At 57.3% G+C, this 27,051-nt stretch overlaps 9 protein-coding genes across 9 annotated transcripts; 5 read left to right on the top strand and 4 right to left on the bottom strand.

The window, feature by feature from the left end:
- Positions 1-87: 87 nt before the first annotated feature.
- Positions 88-1,699, bottom strand: DL89DRAFT_278788 (uncharacterized protein; the record flags this gene model as incomplete). The annotated part of the gene is made up of 3 exons (XM_040889528.1): positions 88-1,242; positions 1,340-1,498; positions 1,661-1,699. The coding sequence occupies 3 exons, from the start codon at positions 1,697-1,699 to the stop codon at positions 88-90; spliced, it is 1,353 nt and encodes a 450-aa protein (XP_040741732.1).
- A 1,204-nt stretch (positions 1,700-2,903) lies between these two features.
- Positions 2,904-7,023, top strand: DL89DRAFT_259126 (uncharacterized protein; the record flags this gene model as incomplete). Its single annotated transcript, XM_040885661.1, is given in 5 exon segments — positions 2,904-3,386; positions 3,430-3,677; positions 3,697-4,366; positions 4,422-4,695; positions 4,730-7,023. 5 exon segments carry the CDS (start codon positions 2,904-2,906, stop codon positions 7,021-7,023), a joined length of 3,969 nt encoding a protein of 1,322 aa, XP_040741731.1.
- Positions 7,024-10,735: 3,712 nt separating this feature from the next.
- DL89DRAFT_302799 (uncharacterized protein) lies at positions 10,736-11,372 on the top strand (the record flags this gene model as incomplete). The annotated part of the gene is made up of 1 exon (XM_040890858.1): positions 10,736-11,372. The coding sequence occupies one exon, from the start codon at positions 10,736-10,738 to the stop codon at positions 11,222-11,224; it is 489 nt and encodes a 162-aa protein (XP_040741730.1). The 3' UTR covers positions 11,225-11,372.
- A 1,413-nt stretch (positions 11,373-12,785) lies between these two features.
- On the top strand, positions 12,786-14,460 carry DL89DRAFT_294424 (MFS general substrate transporter; the record flags this gene model as incomplete). The annotated part of the gene is made up of 2 exons (XM_040890509.1): positions 12,786-14,348; positions 14,410-14,460. The coding sequence occupies 2 exons, from the start codon at positions 12,786-12,788 to the stop codon at positions 14,458-14,460; spliced, it is 1,614 nt and encodes a 537-aa protein (XP_040741729.1).
- A 1,555-nt stretch (positions 14,461-16,015) lies between these two features.
- On the bottom strand, positions 16,016-17,150 carry DL89DRAFT_225499 (glucosamine-6-phosphate isomerase; the record flags this gene model as incomplete). The annotated part of the gene is made up of 2 exons (XM_040884759.1): positions 16,016-17,019; positions 17,102-17,150. The coding sequence occupies 2 exons, from the start codon at positions 17,148-17,150 to the stop codon at positions 16,016-16,018; spliced, it is 1,053 nt and encodes a 350-aa protein (XP_040741728.1).
- Positions 17,151-18,968: 1,818 nt separating this feature from the next.
- DL89DRAFT_269074 (putative N-acetylglucosamine-6-phosphate deacetylase-like protein) lies at positions 18,969-20,423 on the top strand. The gene is given in 5 exon segments (XM_040888144.1): positions 18,969-19,329; positions 19,349-19,374; positions 19,397-20,072; positions 20,096-20,212; positions 20,238-20,423. 5 exon segments carry the CDS (start codon positions 19,072-19,074, stop codon positions 20,322-20,324), a joined length of 1,164 nt encoding a protein of 387 aa, XP_040741727.1. The 5' UTR covers positions 18,969-19,071; the 3' UTR covers positions 20,325-20,423.
- Positions 20,424-20,879: 456 nt separating this feature from the next.
- On the top strand, positions 20,880-22,923 carry DL89DRAFT_302796 (uncharacterized protein; the record flags this gene model as incomplete). The annotated part of the gene is made up of 2 exons (XM_040890857.1): positions 20,880-21,161; positions 21,193-22,923. 2 exons carry the CDS (start codon positions 20,880-20,882, stop codon positions 22,921-22,923), a joined length of 2,013 nt encoding a protein of 670 aa, XP_040741726.1.
- A 29-nt stretch (positions 22,924-22,952) lies between these two features.
- DL89DRAFT_294421 (uncharacterized protein) lies at positions 22,953-24,491 on the bottom strand (the record flags this gene model as incomplete). The annotated part of the gene is made up of 1 exon (XM_040890508.1): positions 22,953-24,491. The coding sequence occupies one exon, from the start codon at positions 24,489-24,491 to the stop codon at positions 22,953-22,955; it is 1,539 nt and encodes a 512-aa protein (XP_040741725.1).
- Positions 24,492-25,019: 528 nt separating this feature from the next.
- Positions 25,020-25,391, bottom strand: DL89DRAFT_207205 (uncharacterized protein; the record flags this gene model as incomplete). The annotated part of the gene is made up of 1 exon (XM_040884111.1): positions 25,020-25,391. A coding segment is annotated over one exon (372 nt), but the record flags the coding sequence as incomplete, so codon positions are not given.
- Positions 25,392-27,051: the final 1,660 nt, after the last annotated feature.

Here is a 27,051-nt window from a genome sequence, read left to right as displayed (position 1 = left end):
GGTTCTAAGAAGAGTTTGTGATTTGGGTTTCAACAGCGAAAAGAGAGAGTAAGGAAAAGTAGAACGGCTGGAGGGGCCGGCGCTTGCTTACGCACGCATCCACGACATGGCCGAGCGGATACGCATGAAGTCGGGCATGCCCTGGATGCTGCCGACGCTGGCAACAGCGACCTCCTGGTCCCACAGGCGCTCGTAGGCAACCTTGCGGACCTTGTCGGCGTCGATGGCGTCGACGGCAGCGGCAACCTCGGCAGGCTCCATGCGCTTGCCGTGGGTCAGGATCTGGCGGCCAATGTCCTCGGCGACGGCAGTGGTGCCGTCGAGGTTCAGGAGCAGCGACGCCTTGAGCTGCTGCTTGGCGCGCTCAACCTCGGCCTCGGTGACCGAGGTCGACAGGCGAGCCCACTCCTTGAGGGTGAAGTGAACCAGGTCGTCGAGGTTGGTGATGTTCTCCGAGTTCATGTAGATACCCCACAGGCCGGTGTCATGGTACGACGTGTTGAACGACATGAACGAGTTGGCCAGGTTGTTCTTCTGCACAATCTGCGACAGACGCGAGCTGACGTTGGCCGGGGCACCAAGCGACCGGTCCCAGTTGCCGATCAGCGACTGCAATGTGAGCATCGAGAAGTAGTCGGGGTGGGTCCATCCGACGCCCTCGACGGCCAGCGCAATGTGAGCAGCCGGGATGTCGTCGTTGCGGACGCGCACATCCGAGCCCCAGAAGCGCGGGGGAGCGTCCTTGCGGGTCGCCAGAGCAACCGGGCTCTCGCTGGTCTTGATCGAACCAAAGTGCTTCTCGGCCAGCTTCACCAGATCCTCGTGCTTGACACCGCCGGCGCCAACAAGAACCATGCGGTCCGCCGTGTAGTTGCGCGAGATGTACTGCTCCAGGTCCTTCTTCGTGATCGACAGGATGTTCTCACGCGGGCCCAGGATCGTGTATCCGAGCGGGCTGTTCTGGAACGCCGTCGCGTGCAGGTGGTCAAACACCACCTCCTCCATGACCTTCTCGACCTCCTGCTGCTCGCGCAGGATCACGTCGCGCTCGCGCTCGATCGCTCCCTCGTTGAGGGTCGAGTTCTGCAGAATGTCCGACAGAACCTCAACCGCCTGGGGCACGTCCTTCTCGAAAGCCTTGGCGTAGTACACAGTCTGCTCGCGCGAGGTGTAGGCGTTCAGGTGCGCGCCCATGTTCTCGATAAGGAGCTCGATGTCGTGCTGCGAGCGGTTGGCAGTGCCCTAGGAAAATTCATGTGCTGGATCAGCGATCATCGCCCTGCGAAAAAAAAAAAAAGCGAGTCCTTATCTCGAAAGAAAAATCGTAATTCGAACTTACCTTGAAGGCCATGTGCTCGAGGAAATGAGCAGAGCCGTTGTCCTTGGCGGTCTCACTGCGGCTGCCCGAGTTCACCCACACGCCGACAGTGGCGGTCTTGACCGACGGGTCGTTCTCGGAAGCAACCGTGAAGCCGTTGGGCAGAGTGGTGATTTGGGTCTTGCCGGTGTTGACCGTCGCGTAGCGGGCCAGCTGAATGCCAGCAGGGCGGGCGAGCTAAATGGTAGAGGCATAGGGTATGTTGAGCACATTGGAGAATCGACAGCCAGCAATGTCTCCCTTTTTTGCCAGGGAGAGGGGAGTGAGAGCAAAAGGGCTTACCTTCGGCAAAGCGTTCTTGCTCAGATACTGCAGGGCCATCGTCCAAGAACTAGTTTCCTTTTTTTCTTGTAATAACGAAAAGAAAAGATTCGAGTGTTAATCGAAGAGAAAGAAAAATAAAAAAGTGAAATGCGGTGAGTAGATTTGAGAGCGATTCAAGTCTCCGCTCTCCCCTGTATCTCATCTCTCGCGTTAGAGATAAAATTCCAAGACTAGCTTTCTGCTTTTGCTGGCCTTTTGCCAGCACTCACGCCTGGCAACGGCTGCCAGGCACTGGCCGCTGTCAGCAAAGCATCACAGGCAACATTGATTGATAAGCTTGATCTAAGCTGGCAATTCCGTCGGGATCTAGAGATCCCGTGATCTGATCCGCGTGCTCCGGCCTGCGGAGGAAGGGACAGCGGCAGCACCGGTTGTGTAACCCGGGGACAGGGCGGGCTCGGCTGAGATGGGGGTGTTCAGACAGCGGGGCGGCATTATGCATATGCGCGGCAGCTGGGGCTTTTGCCATTGTCTGAGTCGCTTGGCGTGGCAATTCGCCCCGATGCGCCTCAGCAACCCTCATCCAGCAAAATACTGGAACCCGCGACGCCCTGCTGCTCCAGAGCATCATCATCACTCATGAAGGGCTGGCCATTGGTGAAAGGTGACCGAAGGTTCTGTGCGGCATTTTTGTTCTCTTCTGGAGACACGCATGCGGAAATCCGCGTCTGCTAGGTGATCCATCGCGAATATCCGGTTACATTCCGGAATGCATGGGATGGTGGAGGCCAGACTGCCAGTTCCTGAACTGCTATAGCTTGTGCTATAGAAGGCCAAGCAGTCTCGGCAAATTAGCAATGCTGACTGATCCAAGCAGACTGCCTTGGCAGCATACGCTGTCCCCGCGTACTACTGCCACATCCAGCGTGGTTTGTGCTTGTGCTGTGCTCTATTTATAGTGGACCTACTTATAGGCACACACCGCGGAGATCAGCAGGCTATGCACGCCCACCCGCCTCAAACGTGGACTTGACAGTTGCGAGCGTTTGGGGGATAGAGACAACAAAGTAAACACCAGGCATCAACTGCTTTCACACACCAAGCACCTGGCTGATTTTTCCCTAGCTTCTCTCTGTTTTCACAGCTTTGTTTTATTTCCTGAAACACATATTCCAATTGGCACTCCCAGGAGGGCTTTCAGGGTCCTATTTTTTGCTACGACTAGTTTTAATTCCTACATTCCTATTTTCTTTTCTTACAAATGCCGCCGCCACCAAATGCCGAGCGGTCGGCAGACAGCAGCGGTAGCGAAGTGGACGACTTTATCCAGTCCATGCGCGTTTCTCGCAACCTGACGCGTGTTGCACGGCAGCAGACGTTGAAGCGCCGCATAACGCTTCGCAAGGAAGCAAGGGAGCCGGAGAAGGACCAGAAGGAGCTCGAGAAGGACATTGAGGAGGCCGAGCGGCTGGCATCGCTTCTGGGCCGGCGCGGGACCAGGTTTGACCACAAGCGGGCAGCGCCCAAGGTCAACCACGACCTGGACGAGACGCTGGACGAGCTGTTTGAGGATTCGGAGCATGTGGCCGACTACCTGCTAATGAGCAGCAACACGGCGGCCCTGTCAAAGTCCCACGACGACGACGCGGACGAACAGGGGGGCTCGGGCGACCCGGTGCTGAAGCAGAACAGGATTCGCGACAGCATGGCGGCCGAGGTTATGCAGTCGACAATGCCGAAACCAGTACACAGCAGAGCAGGACGACCTGCTTGACAAAATCGACCAGATGCGTTACGACAAGTCGCTGACCGGCAGCGCCGAGTATCTGCCCATAGACGGTTACAAGGACGAGGGCGGTGACGAGGCTGGCGCGCAGCCCAAGTCGGCTGACCAGCAATATAGCAGCCCTCCCCAGCATGTGGTTGGCGGCAAGGTAGCCGGCGATATTGACCAGATTCTGAACATTGACAGCACAGCAGACGACGACGATGGGCTACTGGAGGCGCTGAATCGCAGCAACACATGGAAGCTGCAGTCGCGCGCACTGATCCAGGAGCGCCATGAATACGGGCCAGCGCTGCCAGAGATTGCGGATGCAGGATGAAGACGACCTGGAGAAATACATCGGTCCCACGCCCAACCTGGTCACAGAGGAGCCTGTAGATGACATCAAGTCAGAATCGGTTGCCAATCCTGCAGTCGGCAGTGCCCAGACTCTTGGCAGCGCGGACAAGGTCGACGACTGCGAAGAAGAATTCTACAAACCTGTTCCAGGCGAGGATGACGGACATATCAGCAGCGACTTGCAGGGCTCCGACAGCGACGACGACACTGATGGCAGCGACTTTGACGACCACCAGCCAACCCAGCGGCAGTCCACCCAGCTCCCCGTTGTCGGTGCAAGCGACCCGGGCTTTGACACCAACCTGGTTGACTCTGCAGAGCCAGCAACCAGCAACAGCCAACTGCAGGGACAAGTGGCCGACGCCGCTGCCGAGCCAGCAGACCAGACTTCGCTGCTGGTGCGCTCTTCAGCCGGCGCAGGTACCGGCGGGTCAACGCTCCGGCGCAACCGCCGCCTTGTCTCAAAGCACCGGTCGCGGCGAGGCTCCAGCGGGACTGGCGCGCCAGCGATGGGAAGACAGGTGTCTGAACTGTCAGCCGACGGTATTGATCCGGTGCCAAGCCCCGATGCCAAGCCTGGCAGCGCCCGGTCGAGCATTGTGTCGGACTCGCACTTTGGCTGAGATGGTGCCAGCATCGTACTGGACCGAGCAGCCGCAGCCGACTGCGCAGAGCGATGTGGTCACCAAACCCGACTCTGAGCCATCGCGTCGCGTGCGCAGCCTGCATGCGAGCGACAAGCCCCTGCCGAGGCTGCCAGCCGCCTCCAAGCACAAGTCGCTCAATTCTCACGGGACTGAGTCCGATGCTACTGCGCAAATGTCTGATATCCCTGGGCTGGCCCTGCAGGCTGCTGGTGCAGTATCCGCGGCAGAATCTCTGTCTGGTGGCCAGCGCATCAGGAACTCAATGCCTGTAATGGGTACGCGTAAGCAGCCGCCGCCGATTCCCGACCGCATCAGGCACACGCTGGCCGTGCAGGCTGCTGCCGAGCTCTCGTGGGACCCGTCGGCCTGATTCGCCCAGCACGCTGGCCTCGGGTCGGGTGCCTCCCCCGCTGCCTAACAAGGCGCGTCCGCTGGTGCCAAAGATCTTTGTTGAGGAGAAGCTGGCGTCGCATGCGGCTATTGACGCTGCGGCTGAGCGCCCGTCGGCACGTGCGCTGTTCCGCGCTGCCACCAGCTCGGCGACGTACCAGGTCCAGTCGGCCAATGCTGCTGATACATTCATGCATGATGGCGTGTCGCCACCGCCCAGTATCTACAAGTCCATGTCTGCTGACCAGGGCGTGAGCGGGGCTGGCGCTGACCATGGGGCGGCCCCCATGGGCAAGATGCGCTGGCCGTGTCGCTGGAGGAGTGGCTGCGAGCGACCTGACGACAAGCTGCCAGCCAACAATCCGGTGCCCAAGCCAGCGCCCATCCCCAGCGACGGCAGGCCAATCACCTACAACACCTACCAGTACCGGCCGGCCTCCTCCGAGCGCCAAGCTGCACGGGAGACATCAACAGAAGGCGACGGCAGCCAACAGCCAGGCGTTGACTCCATCAACCTCTACCACACAACCCCCAACGCGCTGCTGATGCACTCGAAAAGCAAAGCGTCTCGTGGCAAGGTCGTCCGCACTATCTCCACTGTCCCTCCTGCTCAGACATACCTTAATTCGCCCACCTCTTCTCATTTCTCCAGCACCACGCCCCGCAGCAATTCGCCGGCTCTTTCTCGCACCGCTACATCAAACTCGTCGCACAGCCTCCGAGCTCCGAGTATCCTGTCGGTTGCAGAGCCCTTAGGAAGCAGGTCCGACGACCACCAGCATATTAGTAAACCCCCTACTGAGACTTCTGAGCTTAATAAGCAGACTTCCGAGTCCAGCTCTACTGCCAACCCGGAAATGTCGGCAACAGTCGACAGCATTCACGTCAGTGGGTCGCCGGAGCAGCCTGCTCAGCAGCAACCGCAACCACCCCCTCCGCCACCCCCTCCTCGCACGCAGCAGCAGATACTTTTGCAGCAGCAGCAGCTCCAGCAGCTCCAGCTCCTTCAGCAGCAGCAGATGCAACAGTTGCTGCTGCTGCAACAGCGCCAGCAGACAGACGGCACACAGCCCATGCCTGCCAGCTACGGCTACTACGGCTACCCACCCACGACCTCGTACTCTGCCATTCCGGCTCCAGTGCACTCAGCAGCCACCGCCGGCCCATACGGCCAGCCGTTTTCATACATGCCGGTAGCACCACCAGTGATGCTGGCTGGGCCAGCCATGCCCAGCGCACCGCCAATGCCCTCTGACATGGCGGGCATGCTGAGCCCATCGGCGCCGCCCCTGCCTGCATCATCGGCGCCATCAGCGCCATCGGCGCCATCGGCACCGCCTGCACAGGGTTCGGTCGAGACCCAGAGCACCTATACCTTCCCAACGCCTGTCTACCACGACGCCGTGCATCACGCAAGCACTGTGCCCACGGGTCCAGCCCCAACTACCTTCACAATGCCCACCCCGCAGCCCTCCTCGGTCACCGAGTTGCACCAGAGCACACCGAGCATTGCATCGTCGCAGCCCTCTGCTGGAATTGCCGTCACTCCGCAGCCGATCAGTCTGCCCGAGTTCCCTGGCGCATCGGCCAGCAGCAATGCCCCGGCCAGCAGCAGCCAAGGCCACCGGTCGCGCCCAACATCGTGGGCTGTGCCTCCGACCAGCGCCCTGCCGCCAGTTCCTGCCTCGGTGCAGGCCGAGGAGGCTTCGCCGGCGGTGTGCATGTCGCCGGCTGCGGCTGCGGTTGCCGCCATCAACAATGCGCTCAGCGGCCATGGCCGTGCTGGCCCCGACCCATCCACCAGCACACCAAAACCTGCTGCTGGCCACCAGTCGCTGCCACCAAACTACCCATCGGTAAGTACCAACCACGATTGTTGTCATTCCACACACTTGCGCCCATGTATCGTCACTCCTTGCCAACAATGCTGTCAACACCTTGCATCCGTATCACCCATGAAAAAGCCGCTTGATGCCTGCAGCACCCGCGGCAACCAGCTGGATCCGCTTTCTATTTATAGAAGGCAGAGGGCACTCGGACGCGACTACTTAAAGTGCTCTGCCTCCCCCTGCTTGATATATATACATTTGGCACTTTTTTGTTCTATTTGCGTATTCTTCAATCCCGCAAGCTTAAAGAGGGCCTCTTTTACCATGCTCCTTGTCCTGCGACTGGAAGCCATCGACGAGGTAAAGCACAGCTGCTCCGCATGGGTCTGAGACATTCCTTTTTGGCACAGGGTCTGGCCATGCGGGTCGTGAAAAGTGCATGTTTTGCCATTTGCTTGAACGCTCTGCAGAACCAGCCTACGACGGCCCCATTTAGAAGCAATTGTGTTCTATGGCTCAGCTATTTTAAAACCGTCCAGTGATGCCGAAGATTGAGAGGAATCTTTTTATAAACCGACCCCTCTCTTGAACACCCTTGAAGGTCAAACCGGCACTCCCTGTTACACAAGCGCCTGGCCCGCTTTTTCTTGCTCCGAAAAATAGGCGGCCCTGTGCGCATTGCACTCCGCCCCTCTCCTCGTTGCCGACTTTCTCTCCCGCCCCTGTCCCATTGCGTTCTGCATGTCTCCTTTCTCTCCTCAGCTCTGTATTATTGCCTATTATCCGTTACTATCGCGGATTCATTTTTATTAGCTCCACTACTTTTCTCTTTCTCGGGCCGGAGAAGGGTGCGACGTGCTCTTCAGTTATACCCCTGGGTCCAGAACCACACCTATTGCGCTCTTTATACTAATCTCTTTCCATCTCTCTTTCTCCCTTTGCATATTCTCGTTCTGAATATCGGCTGTGGCGACAACATCCTTTCATTACTGCGATCCGGACGGTCAAACAAACGAACATACATACAATGCTCTCGCTGTTTTCAACCCGCGGTGGTGACCGACGCACAACCACGAAAAAACCCGCATCGAAAAAACAATTGCCACCAACACCACCGATATCACTGTCGTCGTCGGCGTCGTCATCCTCCTCCTCGTCCACATCAACATCGCCCGTGGGACCGAAACCATGTCGTCACGTATACCACGAAATGCAAATCCCGCCACGGACACGGTCTCTTTTTCCATACTCACGAAAACTCCCGGACAATGATCATGAACAACAGGCTGCAGAGGAGAAGGCGAGACTGCAAGCAATGTACGATCCGCACCATCGGGCCTCGGCAGGGCCACTACCCCGTGTCGACCCGGCCACTAAGACCACAGAAACCCTGGCTGTCGACACAGCATCGCTGCACTCAGGCAATGTTGATGATTTGCCTTCGGGAGTAACAGAAACGCCAATGACAGCGAACCCTGCATCAGCCGTACCTGAGACTCCTGCTGCGGCGACTTCAGAATCCTCAGCAGCGACTGCACCAGCACCAAAGACCGAAGCCGAAAAGGCTGCCGAGAAACGGCGCTCCGAGGAGTGTAAGCGTAAGGAGGCACTGTTTGAGTTGGTACGCACTGAGCGCAAGTACACAAGTGACCTGCGGCTGGTCGTCGAGCTGTTCTTGCTGCCGGTCCAGTATCTGGGCAATCGGCGGGTGGTCGATGTGATCTTTGGCGATCTGGTCAAGATCGCCGAAATGAACAACAAGATGTACCTGGAGATGGAGCAGCGGCTAGGCCCAATGTACGTGTTTGTCAATCCCGACAAGGCGCAAAAAAACAAGAAGCGCGGCGCGGTTCGGTCGTCGCAATCGTCACATGCCACCGGCTCACACAGGTCGGCACTGCACGGCAGTACGCTCAAATCGCCCACATCGCCCATGGCTGTGTCGAGTTCGGTATCCAACTCACGACGCCTCAGCATGTCGAGCAGTGGCAAGGACTCGTCGTCTGTGTATTCAGCCGAAGGTATCAATGACAGCATGGGCAATATGAGCCTGCGCCGGCAGGGATCAAAGAATGACGACACTGCGTCAGCGTTCTCAGCTGGCTCGAGCGGTTCGAGCGGCGATAGCCAGGGCACTGGTCACCGGTATGTCGTTACAGGGGCCAGCGGCAGTATGGCAGCGCGGCGGCGGCACAACTCGAATGGCAGCAGCATGTCGCAGCTAGGGCAATCATCGTATGCCGGCCAGGGGCAGCGTGCGCAGTATGAATACTGTCGAAGAAGACCCGGCCAACGACGCGACCAAGTGGAACGAGGACCAGGTGCTGGAGTACGTCAGGAATGTGTGCATCGGCGATATCATGGCCGGGTTCCTGAAGGATTTTTCCGAGATGTACGCCGTGTACTCGGCCAACCACGAGAAAGCTATCGAGTACCTGAAGCTGGTGCGGGAGAGCAACTCCCGGCTCAATCTGAAGAACGGCGGATCGCGCGAAGCCCACCAGCGACTGCTGCAGACACTGGAAAGAGCCGAGAAGGACCCGCGTCTGCACCGGCTCCGCCTCGAGTCCTTCCTGGTGACACCAGTGCAGCGTGTGATGCGATACACCCTGCTGCTGGATGCATTGCTCAAATACACGCCTGTCGACCACCCTGACTACGACGACGTGGCTCTGGCGCTCAGCATTGCTGGAAGCGTGGCCACCGAAGTCAACCGCAAGTCGGGTGAGCTGACCAACAAGCGGCAGCTGGACGAGCTGCAGCGCACATTCAACTGGATGCACCTGCTGGGCGGCGTCAACCTGAACCTGAACACGTACACCAAACTCGTGGGCCAGCGCAAGTTTGTGTTCAAGGGTCCGCTGCGCAAGGCGTCGTCGGGCAAGCACCTGTACGTGATCCTGTTCAACGACTTTATGATGATCACAGTGTCCGAGCGGCGCGGCGACCAGTGGCAGTACGATGCATACCGGCTGCCGATCCAGGCATACGATCTGCTGGCCCGCCCGCCAGTCCGCGACCAGTTTGACTTGGTTAACCTGAAGAATGGCGAGATTCTGCAGCTGCGTGCTGACTCTCCGGAGGCGGCCAAGGAGTGGGTGAACCACATCATGGAGACGGCCAACACCTGCTACAACGTCGTGTGCGATGCGATACGCTCAGGAATCCAGATCAGCAATGTCAAGTCAGTCATTTCCCCTGAGGCCCGCCAGAAGATCCTGGACGGCAAGAAGCCTACGGCCATTGGGCGCCGATTCTAAAATATCATTTTCATTTTTATGCACCATCCTCATGTAGTTTTCAAATTACATCATTCGTTTTCATAATAGCCAGCGGGATTATTGCGACAGAGGAATCTGGCCGTGAAAGGCATCACCCAAAGGCTCTATTTGGCCACCGAATCCGCTCCCCAAATGCTGTTAGAGCGCCGGCACTGCCACAAGAATGGCACCCATGGCGATCTGTATGCCCAGAGCAGCCCATGGATGACACGACAGCGCATGATTCTCAGCAATTCTGCTCTGTGGAACAGCATCATCCTCCGCGTGGGCAGGCTCCTTCACAAAGGAATCCGAGTGCGTCATAGCGGCGGAGCTGGCAGCCCCATCGTTATTCTTGGACTCGCCCTTGGCGGAAATAGCAAGCTGTCTGTAGATATGCCCAGAAGCTGCCGTCGGGCATGCCAACGCGCACCGCGTAAGCACCATCGGGGATGTCACTGGGCACATCGACCTTGACTGAGTAGAGCCCATTTCCCATGGGCTCTGCCATGCTGTCAAACACATGCATTACCTGGGCATTGTTCGCCTCGCCTTCCACCAGGTCGATTTCATAGGACTGGTGCGTACCCGTGTGCCGGAAGCTGGCTGTGCCTTGCTCGCCAGGAACCCAAACCGTCGACGAATATCGGCATGGCAATAGCGAGTTCAGGGTCTACTTCTCCTTAACCCTGAGCCAGGGATGCAGGCACAGTGTAAGCATCGTAGCGACTTGTCACATTGTGTTGATATCATGGATGGATAGAATAAGAGTTGGGAGGGAGCGTGAAAGGCAGTTGCCAAATGTGGGCGCAGCCGGCCATGTTCAATAGCAATGTAGAACGATGGCCATTTGGGACGTCCCAGCGCAATCCCTTGTGGCCATCCACATGCTGATGGAGGGCGCAGCCCGTGGTCAACCACACATCGCATGGACCTCGCGCATGCAGCGTGTAGAGGCTGCTTTAACTTGCCACTCGACAGAGCCCACAAAGAGATCCGCACAATGGGGGAGGGGCTTCCTCTCTATTTCCCCCACCCTTGTGCTGCTGCTTCTTCCTGGTGATGCTCAGCTAACAGCAACCACAGACTGTGCTTGGCACAAGAATGCACTGGTAGTGTGTCCGTCGGCCAAGCGATCTTCATGGTTGGCTATTCTGGCCTCCATGTGGTGTCGAAGGCCGGTTTCCCCACCAACGCTACGTGACCGACGTGCTCCTCATTCCAGATCAAGAACCATCATCGATTGCTTGCTCCTGTTTCTACAGTTCTCTGTGAGTGTCACGGCGATTAGTCTCCTGTCCGCTAAGATCTTCATTCTCCTTTCTCCCTAGCTCCTTGTTTCTCTGACACCATTTCGAAGTGGCTATAAAATGGCCACTTCAGAAGGTGTCGTTGCTTGGAAAACCCATCTCCTTTTTACCCCTTTACACTCCTCTCCGCTTCTCTACTTGCCTTTTTAAAACGCTAGTCGCTCCCCCGAGCCCCGATTCTCCAGCACTCCTTTCCTTCTGTCGCTTCGCCATCATCGTCTTCATACCTACATAGCTTGCACCATACTCCTACGTTTTCTCGTCCGCCGCCAATCAAGCGTTCTTCTATATTTCCTCGTCTCAAAGAACCAAAAGCATGGCCACTACATATATTGCACCTCAGTATCTGGGCTATGCAGTTTCACTGGAAGTGCCCTACATGCGGGTACTGCGACCCCGACAGAGAGTCGTACGAGCGGCACATGGAGGGGTGCGAATGCCTATAGGTCTGTGTCTACCATGCAAGTTCACGCCGCTCCTTTTGTAGTTAGTCTCTCCTTGGTAGCCTGGACACATGTCGCCACTACCTTGTCCGTTTGTCGTATCCTCCCCGCATTAAATTCTAGTAGATCTTGACTACAGCAATAGACATCAGCATAATACTCCAATCTAATCATCAACAGCCAGTGCCTGAGGTAAATGCCAAGAACTTTCAATCGCAAAAGGAAATATGTTCAGTTCAACTTGTGCCATGGGACCACAGACTATTGGATATGCTTGATCGCTGAGGGCCGTTCCGCTAGCAGCAATCAATGCTAACTGCTACTAGACATGTATATTTGTCGTCTGGTTCCCTGCCTGCCTCCTGCCTCATTGGAAACTATTCAGTCTGGCCTATGGTGTTGGCCGTGAACTTGGCCAGGACTTGAACTACCAAATAAAACGTCGCTGATTACGAAATTCTCGGGCACCGACTCTACCGCCGACGCTGCCGTGGCTGGTCACTCAACTGCCCAAGACAATTGCTCCTCGTTCTCACATGGATGGCATTCGCTATCCATGCATGCCGATGCTCCCACTTGTTGTGGTTTAAGCAATCCATCCCCATCCCCCTCTATTCTAGCAATACTCGGCGGCGGAGGCTCCGTGTCAGCTGGCGTACTGTTCGCTTTTTCCCTTCTTTAGCCAGATGTCTGCCATCATGTGTGCAGCAGCCGCTTTTTCGTTTGCACCAAAGCGGCCAAAGCCAAGCGATAGTTGGGCGTGGGGAAGATTGCTGTCAGATTACCATGATTTTTCAGTCTTTATGTGGAAAAATTCCAGCCGAGACGATTGCGCTGCACCTTGAAGCAGGCTTTGTTTGCCCAATTTTGGCGCTCTTGCCCCGAGCTGACAAAGGAGAAGGTAGAATGCCAGCGCTGAATTGGGGAGGGGCAGGGCTATATGGTGCGCCGTAGTTCCTAGGCTTATCACAGCAGACCAAGCTTGTGTCTTGGCAGTAATCCAGATGTCCTAGGGAGGAGCTTCCCCTTTGTATATAACTGTCTTGTCGACTGGCTCTCTGCCTTCCTGCTGCTTCCATCAACTCGCATTTTTATCACTTACGCTTGAGACACCTTGCGTCTTTCTTCATCCATATATAATGTCTGTGGCAAAAGAAGACCTCTCCACGCACACACCTAGCGTGGTGGGATCCCACTCCAGCAAACCCTCTCATGACATCGAGTCTGGCCCCGAGTCCGACCCGGTGGCCGACGAGAAGCAGCAGCTCAATGAGACCCTCATCAAGGGCAAGCAGATGGTTGGCGTAATGGTGGCTCTAGCACTGTCCATGTTCCTGGCTGCCCTCGACAACACTATTGTGGCGACAATGCTGCCCAAGATTTCAGCCAAATTCGACGCCCTGACCAGCGCCTCGTGGATTGTGTCGTCGTATATGATTTCAAGCACGGCCCTGCAGCCCATCTACGGCAAGCTTTGCAACATTTACGGCCACCGCCCAGTATTGCTGGTCTCACATGTGTTCTTCCTGGTCGGTTCGGTGATCTGCGGCGCTTCCAAATCGACCAACATGCTCATTGCAGGACGTGCCATCGCCGGTATTGGAGGTAGCGGCCTGATGTCGATTTGCTTTGTGGTGGTCGGCGATATTGTGCCCACAGCGCAGAACCCAATGTACCTGGCCGTGTTTGGTCTCGTGTGGGCTGTTGCGTCGATTGCTGGGCCTGTCTTGGGTGGCGTGTTTGCCGACAAGACCGGATTCGAGTGGGGCTTCTACATCAACCCGTGCATTCAGGCTGTCGTGCTTGTGCTGATTGTGCTGTTCATGAAGCTGCCAATCCCGCATGGCTCCGCGCGCGAGAAGCTGAAGCGCATCGACTTCCTGGGCATCATGGTTATTGTTACTGGAATCGTCCTGCTGCAGCTTGGGCTCACCTGGGGCGGCCGCGACCACCCATGGAAATCGGCAGCCGTCATTTCCCCGATCATTGTTGGGTTTATGATGCTGGTCGTGTTTGTTCTGGTCGAGTGGAAGATTCCGCCTGAGCCCGTGATGCCCCTGCGGCTGTTCCGTCGCCGCAATGTGTCGCTGGTGTTTGCTGTGCAGGTCACGTTCGGCATGACATTCTTCCTGCCCATCTTCTACTTCCCCATCTACCTGTCGGTGGTCAAAAACGCATCCGCCATCTCTTCAGGCCTGCACCTAGTGTCCTGCATGCTGGCAATTTCGCTTTTCTCGATAATTTCTGGAATCGCCATCACAAAGACTGGCAGATACCTGCAATTCATCTGGATTGGCACAGCCATGGCCGTTGTGGGCATCGGTCTCTTTGTGCTGCTCGGCGACACCCCCACCCAGAGCAAGCTTATTGGCATTCCAATTGTATTTGGTGCTGGCCTTGGCCTGTCCATGCAGTCCATGATCACCTGCGCCCAGAATGCTGTTGACCAGGAGGACGTCGCTACCACCACGACCTTGCTGATGACCATTCGCATGCTGGGCAGCGCCATCGGCCTGGCCATCGCCCAGAGCATCTTCCAGAACAAGCTGAGCCCGCTGCTGGTCAAGGTGGTTGCCAAGTTCCCCGAGGCAGAGAAGATTATTTTTGGCGCCATCAGCAACCAGAGCATCATCTGGGAGCAAGGTGTTCCGGCCGACGTGCGCATGGCGGTGATTCATGCCTATGTCGAGTCCCTGCACATGGTGTACTATACCTTCTTGGCATTTTCCTGGCTTGTCTATGCTCTTTGTCTTGTTCATCAAGCACATTCCCTTGAGAAAGCGGATTGGCGGAGCTGTAGGCGCCATGGAGTAGGGCCAGACATCATTTACATTATAGTAGCATTGTTATGTTTGTTGAATGTGTGGGGATTTTAAAAGTTATATTTAATGCTGAAGAAAGAGAGAAAAGGGAATAGACGAGTTGCGCAGGGGAGGTTTCAATACGGCCGTCTGTGCAACTTGTCAGAGGCTAGACTCTACCTCCATATTGTAGGCTGTAGCAGGGCTCTCGTTGGCACCTGGCTTGCTGGCACCTGATTCGGCTGACATGTCGACGTCAGGGACAGCCGCAGCGGGCGCGCAACAATATATATATATATATTATGTGGTGCGGGTATCACATGAGGTGTTTTTTGAAAGGTAATTCTTATTAATGAAGAACAATCCCCCGTCTCGGGAATTACATATACAGTTTAGGGAAGGAAAAGTAGGTGGGAAGGATGGTACCAAAAAGAAATGGTCGTGGGAGAGAATAGGGAGAATCCCAAGGCACTCTGCTCGCCAAAAACAGAGACCCGGAATAATCCACCGCAAGGAAAGGAAGCAAACAACAGAACAAGACAACGACAGAACAAAAACGAGAGGGAAAGCAGACAGGCCTAGAAATCCTGGCTTGGCACTTTCAAAAACCGCACACTGCAACGCAGCGGACTGTGGCAGATCCCTCATAACAACACGCGAGGAAGGCATGGTGGATCTTGGACCAAGGTCATTCACGAGTGATTGCCGGCATCAGCGGCGCAATGCGGCGGCAATGCGGGCGACGCAGCTGCAGACGCAGCACGCAGCGTGGTTCCAGAAGACTCGAGCGACGCATTGGTATTGGGCGACAGTGGTCTTGCGACATGGCCCATGTCGGCATCAAGCCCTATGACATCTGCGTCAGCGTCGCTGGCATCGGATTCCGAGTACGACGCGTCCTCCATTTCCTCGTCGCCGTCGTCACCCTGGGACGCACCATCATCGTCGCCTGCCTGTGCCGGCATGTTGTTGGCCAGGTAGTCGTAGTAGTCCTGCTCGATGAAATGGCAGTTGTAAAAGTAGTTGAACTGGTCCTCGTACTCGTGCCACGTCGACGGATACACTGATGTCTGGTCGTAGCTAGCTGCCAGGTTGGTCATGGAACCGGCAGGCGAGCGGGTATTGGGCGACGGAGCGAACGAGTGGATTTCGCCCATGGTGCTCATGCCTGAGGCTCGAGGCAACATGAAGCGCGGGTAATGCTCCGTGCTATCATCGCCGTCGGGGTAGCCGTAGCCGTAGCCGGCGAACGCTCTCCTCGTATTCCTCTGACATGCGCTCGTCATTTTCATCGCCATTATCGCTAATGGACTCGGGGGACTCGGCGACGGGCGACGAACCGTGGGGGCGCTTGGTCGACAGGTGGGCTGGCGAGTTGGAACTGGATGCGGGCAGGATCTGGTCACTGTTGGGTGCCGTGCTGCCTGCTGGGATCACGTTTTCTGGTTTGTTATCAGCGTCGCTGTTGGCGTTGGCGTTGGCGCTGGTGTCGTTGTTGTTGTTGGTTTGGCGTTGTTGGTTGCGAAGGGATCTTGCGGATGACTGGGATTTGCAGGAGACGGGGGTGTTTAAAAGGGATTGCCAGCAGTGGCAGCGGACGTAAGAGCGCCATTGCTTCTTACGCCATGTGCATCGCTGCGACTGCTGGCAGGTGGGGCGACGGTCGAAGTGATCTTTGTGTCCTCCGCTGAGGACTCGTCCGACGACGACTCGTCGTCAGAAATCTGCTTCCCCGCCTCTGGCTGTGGGGCATCGGGCTGGTGGTTGGCATTGGCTCCAGAGAGCTTTGAGATCGAGCCTTTGAGCCCAATGTTCTGGCGCCCGATCAGCTGCTCCTGCACCTGCTCAATGCTCTTAAAGTAGCGCACGGTCTTGACGTGCAGCTCGAGCGTCGCGTCCTCGTCACACACGACCATGGCTGACGGATGCAGCTGCACAACCGACACGGTCCACATGTGGTTGACGCCCTCCTCGATGCATTTGGCCAGCGCAACCGCCTTGTGCGCGCCTGTGATGATCAGCAGCACCTCGCGCGCTGCACGCACTGTGCCCACGCCGACAGTCAGCGCCAGCTTGGGCACTTTGTTAACATCGCCACCAAAGAACCGCGCATTAGCCAGCACTGTCTCGTACGCCAGGGTCTTGACCCGCGTCACCGACTCGAGCGAGCTGCCAGGCTCGTTGAAGGCAATGTGTCCGTCGGGGCCGATGCCGCCCAGGAACAGCTCGATGCCGCCGACGTCTTTGATGCACTCCTCGTAGCGCTGGCACTCAGCAGCCAGATCCTCGGCGTTACCGTCAAGCATGTAAATGTTCTCAGGTTTCAGGTCGATGTGGTCGTAAAGATGACGGTGCATGAACGAGCAGTAGCTCTCTGGGTGCGACCGTGGGAGACCGACGTACTCATCCATGCTGAAGGTTATCACGTTTTTGAACGACAGGATCCCCTGCTTGTAAAAGTCCACCAGGTGCCAGTACACCTCGACGGGTGTCGAGCCTGTGGGCAGCCCCATTACAAACGGCCTCTTGCGCGTGGGCTTGAACTCATTGATTCGCTGGCGGACATAGTTGGCTAGAAATTTGGGCAATTAGCTGGAGCGGTGGTTGTGGTGGGTTATAAATGCTCGAGGAGGACGACTGCCGTGTGCTCTTACCTGTGTAGTAGGCAACAGCCTTCGGGTCCTCCCGAATAATGAGACGCATTCGAATACGGCGTTGGGTGACTGAACCCCCTGTTCTGCTTTGCTCAGATATATAGTCCTTGCGCGTTGTATCTGGCTTGGCTGGCAAAATAGATACAGAGAAGCGGCCGAGGCGTCTAGAAAAAATAGTCTAACAGGGTAAAAAGAATACAGGGAGATGAAAACCCTGGGTGGAGAAGAAATATCGCGATGAGAGCAAAAGAGAAAAGCAGGAGACGCCCAAGAGACGAAAAAGAGGCGCTTATTTCATGGGGATAAATAGGAAATCGCGGTGCTGGGGATGCTGCTGTAAGCTGGGTGCCGAGGACCAGGGCTACAGACGACAAAATTTGCTCACCTGACACTTATCATTATCACTGCCCTTGCTTTTCTTTACTGCTGCTATTGCGTCTGGCTGCCCAGAACAGAGTGCGGGGGAGGGTGCGCCTTTGAATCCAGCCAGAACCCTCGGGTACGCAACCAGCAGACCTGTTTTTTGTTTATTCTGACGCAGACGGCATGCACGACGATATTGCGCTCGTTTTCGCCCGCAAGGCTGCTCCCCCATGTGGCAAAAGGACACGGCCAGGCGGTTTGCACCAACAATTGCCTGGTGCATGCATTTTAATACCCTGTCCGCAGCGAGTAGCCAGGTCATGCCGACATGACCAATTTTCTACTTGCCCTGTCTCGCTGCCTACGCTGTCGGCAACCTCGTCGCAAATGCTACTGGTTACACCCGCGGACAAATTCTCGGGGTTGAGGCACGCTCGACTGAGCACTGGCAGTCTGGAAGCATCTTCGCAGTGGGCTCGTTGGGGGAGGAGCGAAAACAGCTGGCCAGCAGACATCGGGGGTCGCGGTCGGGCAGTTGAATGGCGCGGCTGGCAGGCAGCCTGCAGCGGCCAATATTTCGGCCAGCAGGAGCAGTTAATAGCCCGGATTTGGGAAACGGGGAGGGGAAATGCATGCTGCGCCATCCATTTCTACTGCAGGCGCGGTGCCATCAACGACTAATCGGCGCTGGCGTTGCAGAGTGGGCATCCGTGTTGGGAGGGGCGTGGATTGAAGGTGAAATTGCAGGATTTGCACTCGCTTTGAGTGTGGCCTTCAATCTGACAACAGCAGCTTTTCATGTGACACCCAGTGCTGGCATTCTGGATGCTTCGGGTATGTAGTCCTGGCTGATGGCACACACCCAGAGATATATCGCTCCATCCACACAGGAGCTCGCTTTTGCACCAGTGCCTGCCAGCTAATGTAATCATGCACGCCTATCCGATTGTCTATGCCTAGTCATGGACAAGAGCGCGTCTGGCATCCGTGCCATGGTGCAATTTGGCCTAACAATTGGCCGTCTTTGCAGAAAATATGTGCATCTTGGTGAGCTACGAAAAGCACATCCACGATCCATCCTCCCCAAAGTTTTTTAAATTCGCAACTTCCCCCAGGCAAATGGCCGAACAAATGCCCTTTGCCGCACGCCCATTGGCCACGCCGGCATGCATGACCAGCGCCGTGCACAGTGGATTGCTGGTGCGGCCAGCGATAATAAAGCGAAAAAAGTGTGCTGATGCGCCGAGGTGCGGAATGGTGTGGTGTGGTTGGGCAGACAACCAGTGAGGTGGGCTCAAGGAGGAAAAGCGCAAATGGGCCATTATCCCCTTGGCCAGTGGTCGGGAACAAGTGGTCACAGCACAAGCTTAGAGCGGCACAAATGCCCGCCCCCACTCCTAGCGCCTGCCGGCGAGCCGCTAGAAAGAAAAAAGTTTGCCGCTGCTCCAGGGCCCTATATAAGGGGAGGTCGAGAGCCGGCCGTCCATTTCCTGCCCCTTTCCTTGTTTCTTCATTATACACCACCGCCCTTATTCCCTTGTCTCTTAATTAATTACCCTCTCTCCACACACCTTTTGCTTTATCTCCGGTTGAAAGCTTTTGCCACAATGTCAAAGTCAGCAAGCCCCATCACCCAGTTCTACAACTGCCGCATCCTGCGTGACCACAAGTTGGTCGAGGACTACCTATATGTCCAGGACGGCAAGATCATCGATCCGGCCAAGATGTTCTGGGAGGAGAACCGTGTCCCGGACGTGCGCATCGACTGCAAGGGAGGCATCGTGTCGCCCGGCTACATTGATGTGCAGCTCAACGGCGCGTACGGCTTCGACTTCTCCAACGACACCGAGATCATCCAGGAGGCTGTCGATCAACGTCTCCAAGGGTCTGCTGCTGCAGGGCTGTACGGCGTACTGCCCGACCACAGGTCAGCTCGCGCCCCGACGTGTACCGCAAGGTGCTGCCGTATCTGGGGCCCCGCGAGGGCTCGCTCGAGAACGGCGCCGCGATCCTGGGTGCGCACGTCGAGGGACCCTTCATCTCGCCGCTGAAGAAGGGTGCTCACGAGGAGGCCACACTGCGCACGGCCAAGAACGGCCTGGCGGACTTTGATGAGTGCTATGGCCTCGACAACCTGCGCAAGAACGTCGCCTACGTGACTATGGCCCCTGAGGTCGAGGGCATCATGGATTCGATCCCCCAGCTGATCGAGGCCACCGGCATCAACATCTCATCGGGTCACTCGAACGCGTCGACAGCCCAGGCCAACGAGGCGCACAAGAAGGGCGCCAAGATGGTGACCCACCTGTTCAATGCCATGGCTGCCTTCCACCAGCGCGACCCTGGAATCATCGGTCTGCTGGGTGCCTCCGAGTCCCGCCCCTACTACGGCATTATCTGTGACGGTGTCCACGTCCACCCGCACTCGGTCATGATTGCCTACTACGCGCACCCCACGGGTGCCTGCCTTGTCACCGATGCCATGTCGGCGCAGTGCCTGCCCGAGGGCTACTACAAGCTGGGCAATATGGACGTCGACGTACACAACGGCCACGTCTACATCAAGGGTACCAACACAATCGCCGGCTCGATTCGCCACGCTGGCCCAGTGCGTGCGCAACTTTCATCAAGTTCACCGGTGCGTCCAAGGTCGAGGCCCTGGAGAACGCAACTCTGCACCCGGCCCAGATGCTCGGCATCACCGATCGCAAGGGCACCCTGCAGTTTGGCGCCGATGCCGATGTGCTGGTTCTCGACGACAACCTCAACGTAGGAGCGTGTCTTTATCGGCGGAACCGAGGTCACTGAGGACAACGTAAAGTTCCACCACAATATCCAGAAGGAGGTTGCTGCCAACTAAGCACGCGCTCTTGTCTCGTGGATCAAAAACACATATTCTCCCTGTGCTAACATCAAAATTTTTACCTGTGTTTACCTTATTTTTTCTCCCGCAAATACATTTTCCATTCTCTCCGCTTTCAGCCTGTGTGCACTGAGTGATGGGTTGCCAAAGGGATGACCCGCTGCTATACCGCACATCCATGTGAAGCGAAAGAAACATGGTTCCAGCCGGTATGGATATTGAATTAACTCATACTTTTCTGCAGGTTAGCCCTGGTTTATGAAGTGCATGTTGTCATCAAGCACTAGAAGGGTACAAAAGAAGCTTTTGATTGCATCTGCTGCTGGCTCATGGCGGGTCTGAGCTTGAAATAAATGTATGCGCATACACATAGCATTCATCATTCAAGGATGATTCCAGTTAAAAAGGGAGGGAGCGAAGGGAAGAGCCGAGGATGTGCATACTTGCATGCCTTGCATCCCCCCTGTTTTCGACTACCTTGGCATGTTTTATTCCCAGGATTTGCTTTGCAAGCGCGGGCACCACTTTGGCACAATCTGGTTGCTGGCGACAATGGGCGAGCGGTCTCGCTGGCGGCGCATCACAGCGAATGAACTGAGCAGTATTGACATCCCAGCTGCCTGCCAGGACCTGCTCGCGCCTCGGGCGCCAATGGCTCTGCGGTTGACATCGACACTGCTGATCGGCCTAGTACGCGCGCTACAGCGCAAGGCCATGTTACTCTATACTGACTGCCACTCGACATGGGTGCGCGTTCTATCGACGCCTTGGGTTATCGGCCAGCAGCATGATGCTACCTGGAATGCGACCACTGCCACGACAACACTTCAGGATGTGCGTCCGATCACACTACCTGATGTCACAGTCCCGACGTACATTGACTCGCATGGGAAGCACTGATATACAGCTGGCTATTATAGGCGCTGAGGGTAGTGGGAACGAAGTGTCAGCCCAGAAGACTGTGAAACGGCTGCGTGAATTGGGATGGATCAAGTCTGCCGACGTAGATCTCAAGGACAGCAAGCTTGACCACAACGCTCGCATCGCACCGCATACCAGTGACTGGGCATCCATCTCGCTTCCTGACGTACAAGTACCTCGTTCCGGCTCGGTTGACTGTAACAGTAGTACCAGCAGCAGATCAAACTCGATCCTCGACCCGCTTTTGCTGGCAGCGGATGATGGTATCTGTGGGATGGATGATGATTTTGAGCATCTGTTGTTTGATGCCGAGGTACCCGTCCACTTTGACAGTGGAGGAAATATCCAGTTTATTGCCAGACCGGGTAGCGGTGGGGCTGCAAAGCCCCAGCGTTCGCACACTGGCACTACGGCAACTAGCGCAAGGACAGAGATGTATTTTTTGTCGCAAATCCCGGCAGAGGGTCTGATAAGGAATGTTACACCAGGGCAGCTGGGTGGTGTCTTGCAATGCCTGGACCCGACAGATCATGCAACGCTGAAGTTTGGCGATGCAGATCCGATCTTGCATGCACCAGCCGCAGAGGCTGATGACCGAGTGCTAGAGGAAGTTGAGAATAGTGTTCTGCGCGACTGGGATTCTGGAGACAGCAGAGATGCAGCAACAGACCCGGACCACTTACCAAAGCGGCGGCGACTAAACAGTATTGCGCCGAATGGACGCCCACTTGCTCAACAGTTGGCTGCGACATACCAGGCACGGGTGACGGATCTGTGGGGTAATACGTGCTACTGGCAGGCAGCGCAGCGAAGTAAGGTGATGGCTAGGGTCGCTGAGTGCAAACGGGTGAACCTAGAACACCGGATCTCGCTGGTAGTCGCTGCTGCGACATCGGCAGGCAGACTGTCAGTGTTCTCTAGGCTGCTGGGCGAAACGGCTCATGATGGAGATATGCATATTGCAATGCCGAGCAGCTCACCAAAGCCAAGCATAGATGCAGGGCTCGACTATAGAAGCATTGTATCTGACGAGCACTTTGAGCTGGAGATGGGGCGTGGACAGTCACCGTCTGAGGTGGCCCGGCGGATGTTTGAGCGCGAGGAAGAAGAGCTGCAGCTGCATAGCATTGAGCTGGATATTCCCTGGCTGAACCCCGGTGCTGGCGAGATGGCACAGCGCAGAGTGTCAGTCTCGATGCGCACAGAGTCGAGCCCTGGAGTTGGATCTCGGCACGGCGGGTCACATGCGGCTAGCGTGCAGTCGACACCATCGCGTTTGGCGTCACTGGACCCACCATCAGCGGATGAGTTGGAGGTGCAAGAATTTGAACTGACCGCAGATATGCCAGCAGCGCATAGGGACATAGGAGCAGGTGATGATGGGGATGATGATTTGGATGGGTTTCTTGACACCAGGAATGCGGGTAACGAGCGTGATATGCCCAACGACGATTCGCGCAAATTCTATCATTTTGTTGTATCCAAAATCAGCAGAACGGGCACAGCACAGTTCGGCGACTTGGTCCAGGCACCACACAACAAGCGGCGTGTTGCAGCGCGGGCGTTCATGGATTTACTCCAGATGGCCACGCACTCTGTGCTCCACGTCTACCAGGCATCACCATATAGCGGTATTGAAATCTCTATTGAAAAAGAAATAAATGGATGGAAATGAAAAAAAATACATAGTTGTCTTTTGCAAAGCTACTTGGATGTGGAGGGGAAATATGCTGGCGGAGGCAGAGAATTGGCAGATTCAAACGATGCTTTGGATTTGGTCTCGCGCATGGAAACAACATCGAAGCCCTGGTCGGGATCCTCCTGGAGCGATGATAGGGCAGTGCGCAGGGTGTCGGTGGAGGAGCTGACAGTCGATGGGGCGAGACGGCTCTTTTGGGTGCGGACATCAGGGTTGGTGACTCTGAGCTCCAGCGGACGCTGCAGGGTATCGTACAGGGCCTTGTCATCCTCAAAGTCTCTGGTGCCGACGAACGACGGCTCGTTGGTGACTGCAGAGAAGCTGGCGCTGGGGAACGACGAAAGGGTCGATGGTGGAGCAGCGGCAGCGAGCTCGCCAGCCGACAAGACACACGACACGGAGCTGCCGACCGAGGAGGGCAGCGGGTCAGACATAGCCGATCGAGACAGCACAGCCTTGTCGGACACAAACGACCGCACGAGCTCGGGATCAGCAATGCCCGGAGCGAGTATTTCCCAGCGGCGCACCTCGTCTCTGTGCTCGGAGCGCACTGAGCATATGGCCGAGCGGATGGGGGCGTCGAGGTCTTCGATGCGGAAGCGCAGGGTCAGGGCATGCGGTGGTTTCTCCGGGCGATCCGCGGCGGGCTTGGAGACGGCAGCTAGATCGACCTCGCCACGGGCCATGATCTGGAACCGGCGGAGCCGCTGGCGCAGGCCACGGTTGAAGGTGCGGCAGACGGCAATGCAGAGCATAGCCAGAGCACTGTCAAGAAGCACAAGTACGGTCAGCATCACGCTTAGGTACTTGCGGCCGCCGCGGTACCGCTCCTGGCGGTTGACCGCAACCAGCATGTAGATAAAGTACACCGGTGTGGCAATGAGCACAGCAGCACATGCACGCATCACCCATGGCAGCTCCTGGACGGCTGCAAACAAAACCATGGTTATTAGGACGGCCGCCAGGACCAAAATAAAGACATTGCGCAGCCACCCGTCCGCCTGCGCTACAGCCACCAGCAGCCAGAACTCGACAAACACCGCAGCACCCAGAATGCTGACTGACAATAGCACCTGGTGCAGCAGAAACATGCGCTGCATTGCGCGGTCGGCGCCCAGCGCCCGGTACACCTGCCATCCGAACTCCCGCCGCAGCCATCGGCTCTCCACATACGCCTTCGCTGCGCACCCCACCAGCGTCACCGCAATGCTGGCTGCCTGCATTCCCGCCACGCCCATATGCGCCTGCGCCAGCTGCGCTGCCCGAAATACTGCCAGCACCACATCGAATGCTGTCGCTGTCGTCACTAGCGGGAAGCTGCGCACATGCAGCCCGCCGTAGGCCAGTGCAGCTGCAAATACCTGGGCCGCGATGCATCCGCTGTCATAGACGATGTATTGCGAGTCCGGCGCCTGCGCCCGCAGTCGTGCAATGAAATGTGCTGAGAAGGCGATGTTCACTGTGGCCTGCACCAGGCAAACCGCCATGAAACCTGTGGCTGCTGCCGACCACCGGCCGACACGAAGCAGCGGAGATGTGAGCATTCTGGATAGTGAGAGTAGAAAAGATACAGGGAAATTGTGGCTCTTGCAGGTGTCGCGGAGACATGAGAGGGGCGAGGTTAGACTCGTCTGGTCCGCCAGTGCTGGGAAGAAGCAGGAGAGCCTGCACAATGAGGGCATCCTAAACAGGGAGGCACGCGCACTGCTATATTCCCCCTGGAGTTAGGCCATTGTGCATGCGGTGCGGTGTAGTGCGGGAGGCCTGGAACACAGGCAACTGAGCGGCAAGCCAATGGGTGCTACTAGGCAATAAATTACGGGTGGGGGCAATTGTGATTCTCAGTACAAGAAAAAACTATAGCCTTCTCAGCTAGTCTGCTCGACCTCCACACGCGAGTCCTTGCGCTCGCGGTGCTGGTCCTTGGGGCGGTCGAACAAATCAGAGCTGGCCAGCGACGGGCGCAGGTACATCTTGCGGGCCTGGGACTGCGCCAGACGCGACTGGGCGTGGACGATGCCGCAAAAGTTACCGCGCAGACACCAGGCGACGGTGTTGATTTCCTGCTCGCGCATGCCGGCAGTGCGCAGGTAGCCGCGCACTGACCCGTAGTTCTTGCGGATATGGCGCAGCAGGTTACGCATTACCGGCGCCGGAGTATCGCAGAAGCTGGGCGGCAGGCCCACAGCGCCCATATCGAGCGTCTCCATGCGGTGGCGCACCGAGACCAGATTGGCCTGCGACAGCGCATAGTCCTGGGCAATGATCTCGTCATCGACCTCCAGAATGCCTAGCAGCAGCGCGGCCACAATGCCGGTGCGGTCCTTGCCGTGCTGGCAGTGGAACAGAATCGGGTAGGCACACGGATCGGCAAAAATGCGCATCACCGACGCAAACTCCTCCTTACAATAGTCCACATAGTCCTCGTACGACCCAGCCAGCCCGCGCGGCGCCAGCACCTCGCGCCCAATGGTGCGGATCGCCTCGGCCTTGTTGAACGTCGCAAACCGCAGAATCACCTTGAGCTTGGTCGACCACGGGGCGCTGGCCCATACGCATTTGCGCCGGTAGTTGTCGCCCAGCAAATTGCACCGGAACCGCCGCCGCCGCCCGTCGAACCGGTTCTCGATGATCGTCCGCCCCGGCTGCATCCCCGGCGGATTGCTACGCACCATGCGTCGCCGGTTGCGCCCGCGCTCGGCGAACCGCATGCCTTGATCATGCTCTGGCGTCGACTGCCGCCAGGCCGCCATCCCCTCGGTCCGCTCCGACGCATCCGACTCCTCTATTGGTGCAGTGCTGGCGCGGTGCGTGGTCAGCTTGGGTATCGCCAGATCGTCGGGACTCTCGCTGTGCCTGCTCTTGTCCGACAAATGCGAGAGACTCTGCATCGAGGGCCGCGCTGGCGGGTTGCTGACGCGCTTGAGCCCGAACGCCATGTCGTCGCCTGGCTGCTTGGTCATCTTGATCCCGCTGTCGCTGTCCTCGTAGTCGTCAAGTCCCTCCTCGATGTCCTCCTCGGCACCGCTCGAGATTGACAACAGCTCATCAGCATCATCACCCTTGCTGGCACTGGCGTCGTTCTCGGCTGCCTGCACCGAAGGTGTGATGATGGTGATGTGCGGGCGCGGGGCGGGCACGGGGCTAGGCTCCCGTTCAATATGCACAGCTGGCGGGGGAGCGATGACGCTGCCATCAGCCGCCAAACCGCCCAGCTGAGACGTCGTGTGATCCCAGCACGACCTTAGATGCTGCAGCGTGTCATCGCCCCAGTCCAGTGCCGAGCCCACGCTGTTGCGCGTCGGCCGGATAATTGGCCTCGGCACCTCCCTACTCTCCACTGGACTCGTGGGCTCGGACGGAATCGCCGGCAGCGGGGCTCTTGGCGGCTCTATATGCACAGCCATAGGCACCTGCTCGGTGACGTCGCACCTAGGCACGTATGGCGCGGTCCCAGTGATCTGGGTCTCGGAGTCTGATCCACGCTGATCATACAGGTGCGAAAGCGCCCGGGCCAACGGGTCGTTGCGGGCATCGCCGAGCATGCGCGAGTACCGGAGCGAGTTCTTTTGCGTCCACGCATGCTGCGAGTCGCCGGTGCGCTCCCACGGCTTGGCCGCGCCCTCGTAGTCGTGCGCCGCCACCTCGACGATGGTCTGGCGGATCTGCTGCTGCCGCAGCTTGACCAGCTTCTCCATGCTCTGGCCCGGCGTCGGCTCCAGTGACGCGGGATAGTGCTTGGTCAGGATGTCGCTGGCCCGGGCCTCCAGCTCCGACCGCAAATCAATGATTGTGCGGATACCGTATCTGGAAAACAGCGTCTTGACGTCTCTCTCTCCGGCCGACCCGAGCTCGGCCGATCGGAACACCACGCCGGGCATCGGCCCTTCCTTTTTCGACAGCCCGCGCTCATCGTGCAGCTTGAGCTGCAGCTTGATGACGCTGGCGCCGATATCGCGGAAATTCAACACCTTGTCGCTGAACATCTGCTCGCCACCGTACTCCTTGGCCTTGCGCAAAGCCACCCGCTGCACCTCCTCCGGTGGCATCGTTGGCTCGTGCCGGATATGCGGATTCTCCACGCCCCGCAGCGACGCCAGCCCG

The sequence above is a fragment of the Linderina pennispora genome (assembly GCF_002104995.1).
Source record: "Linderina pennispora strain ATCC 12442 chromosome Unknown DL89scaffold_11, whole genome shotgun sequence".
NCBI lineage: Eukaryota > Fungi > Kickxellomycota > Kickxellomycetes > Kickxellales > Kickxellaceae > Linderina > Linderina pennispora.
This window is presented reverse-complemented; position numbering and strand designations above follow the sequence as displayed.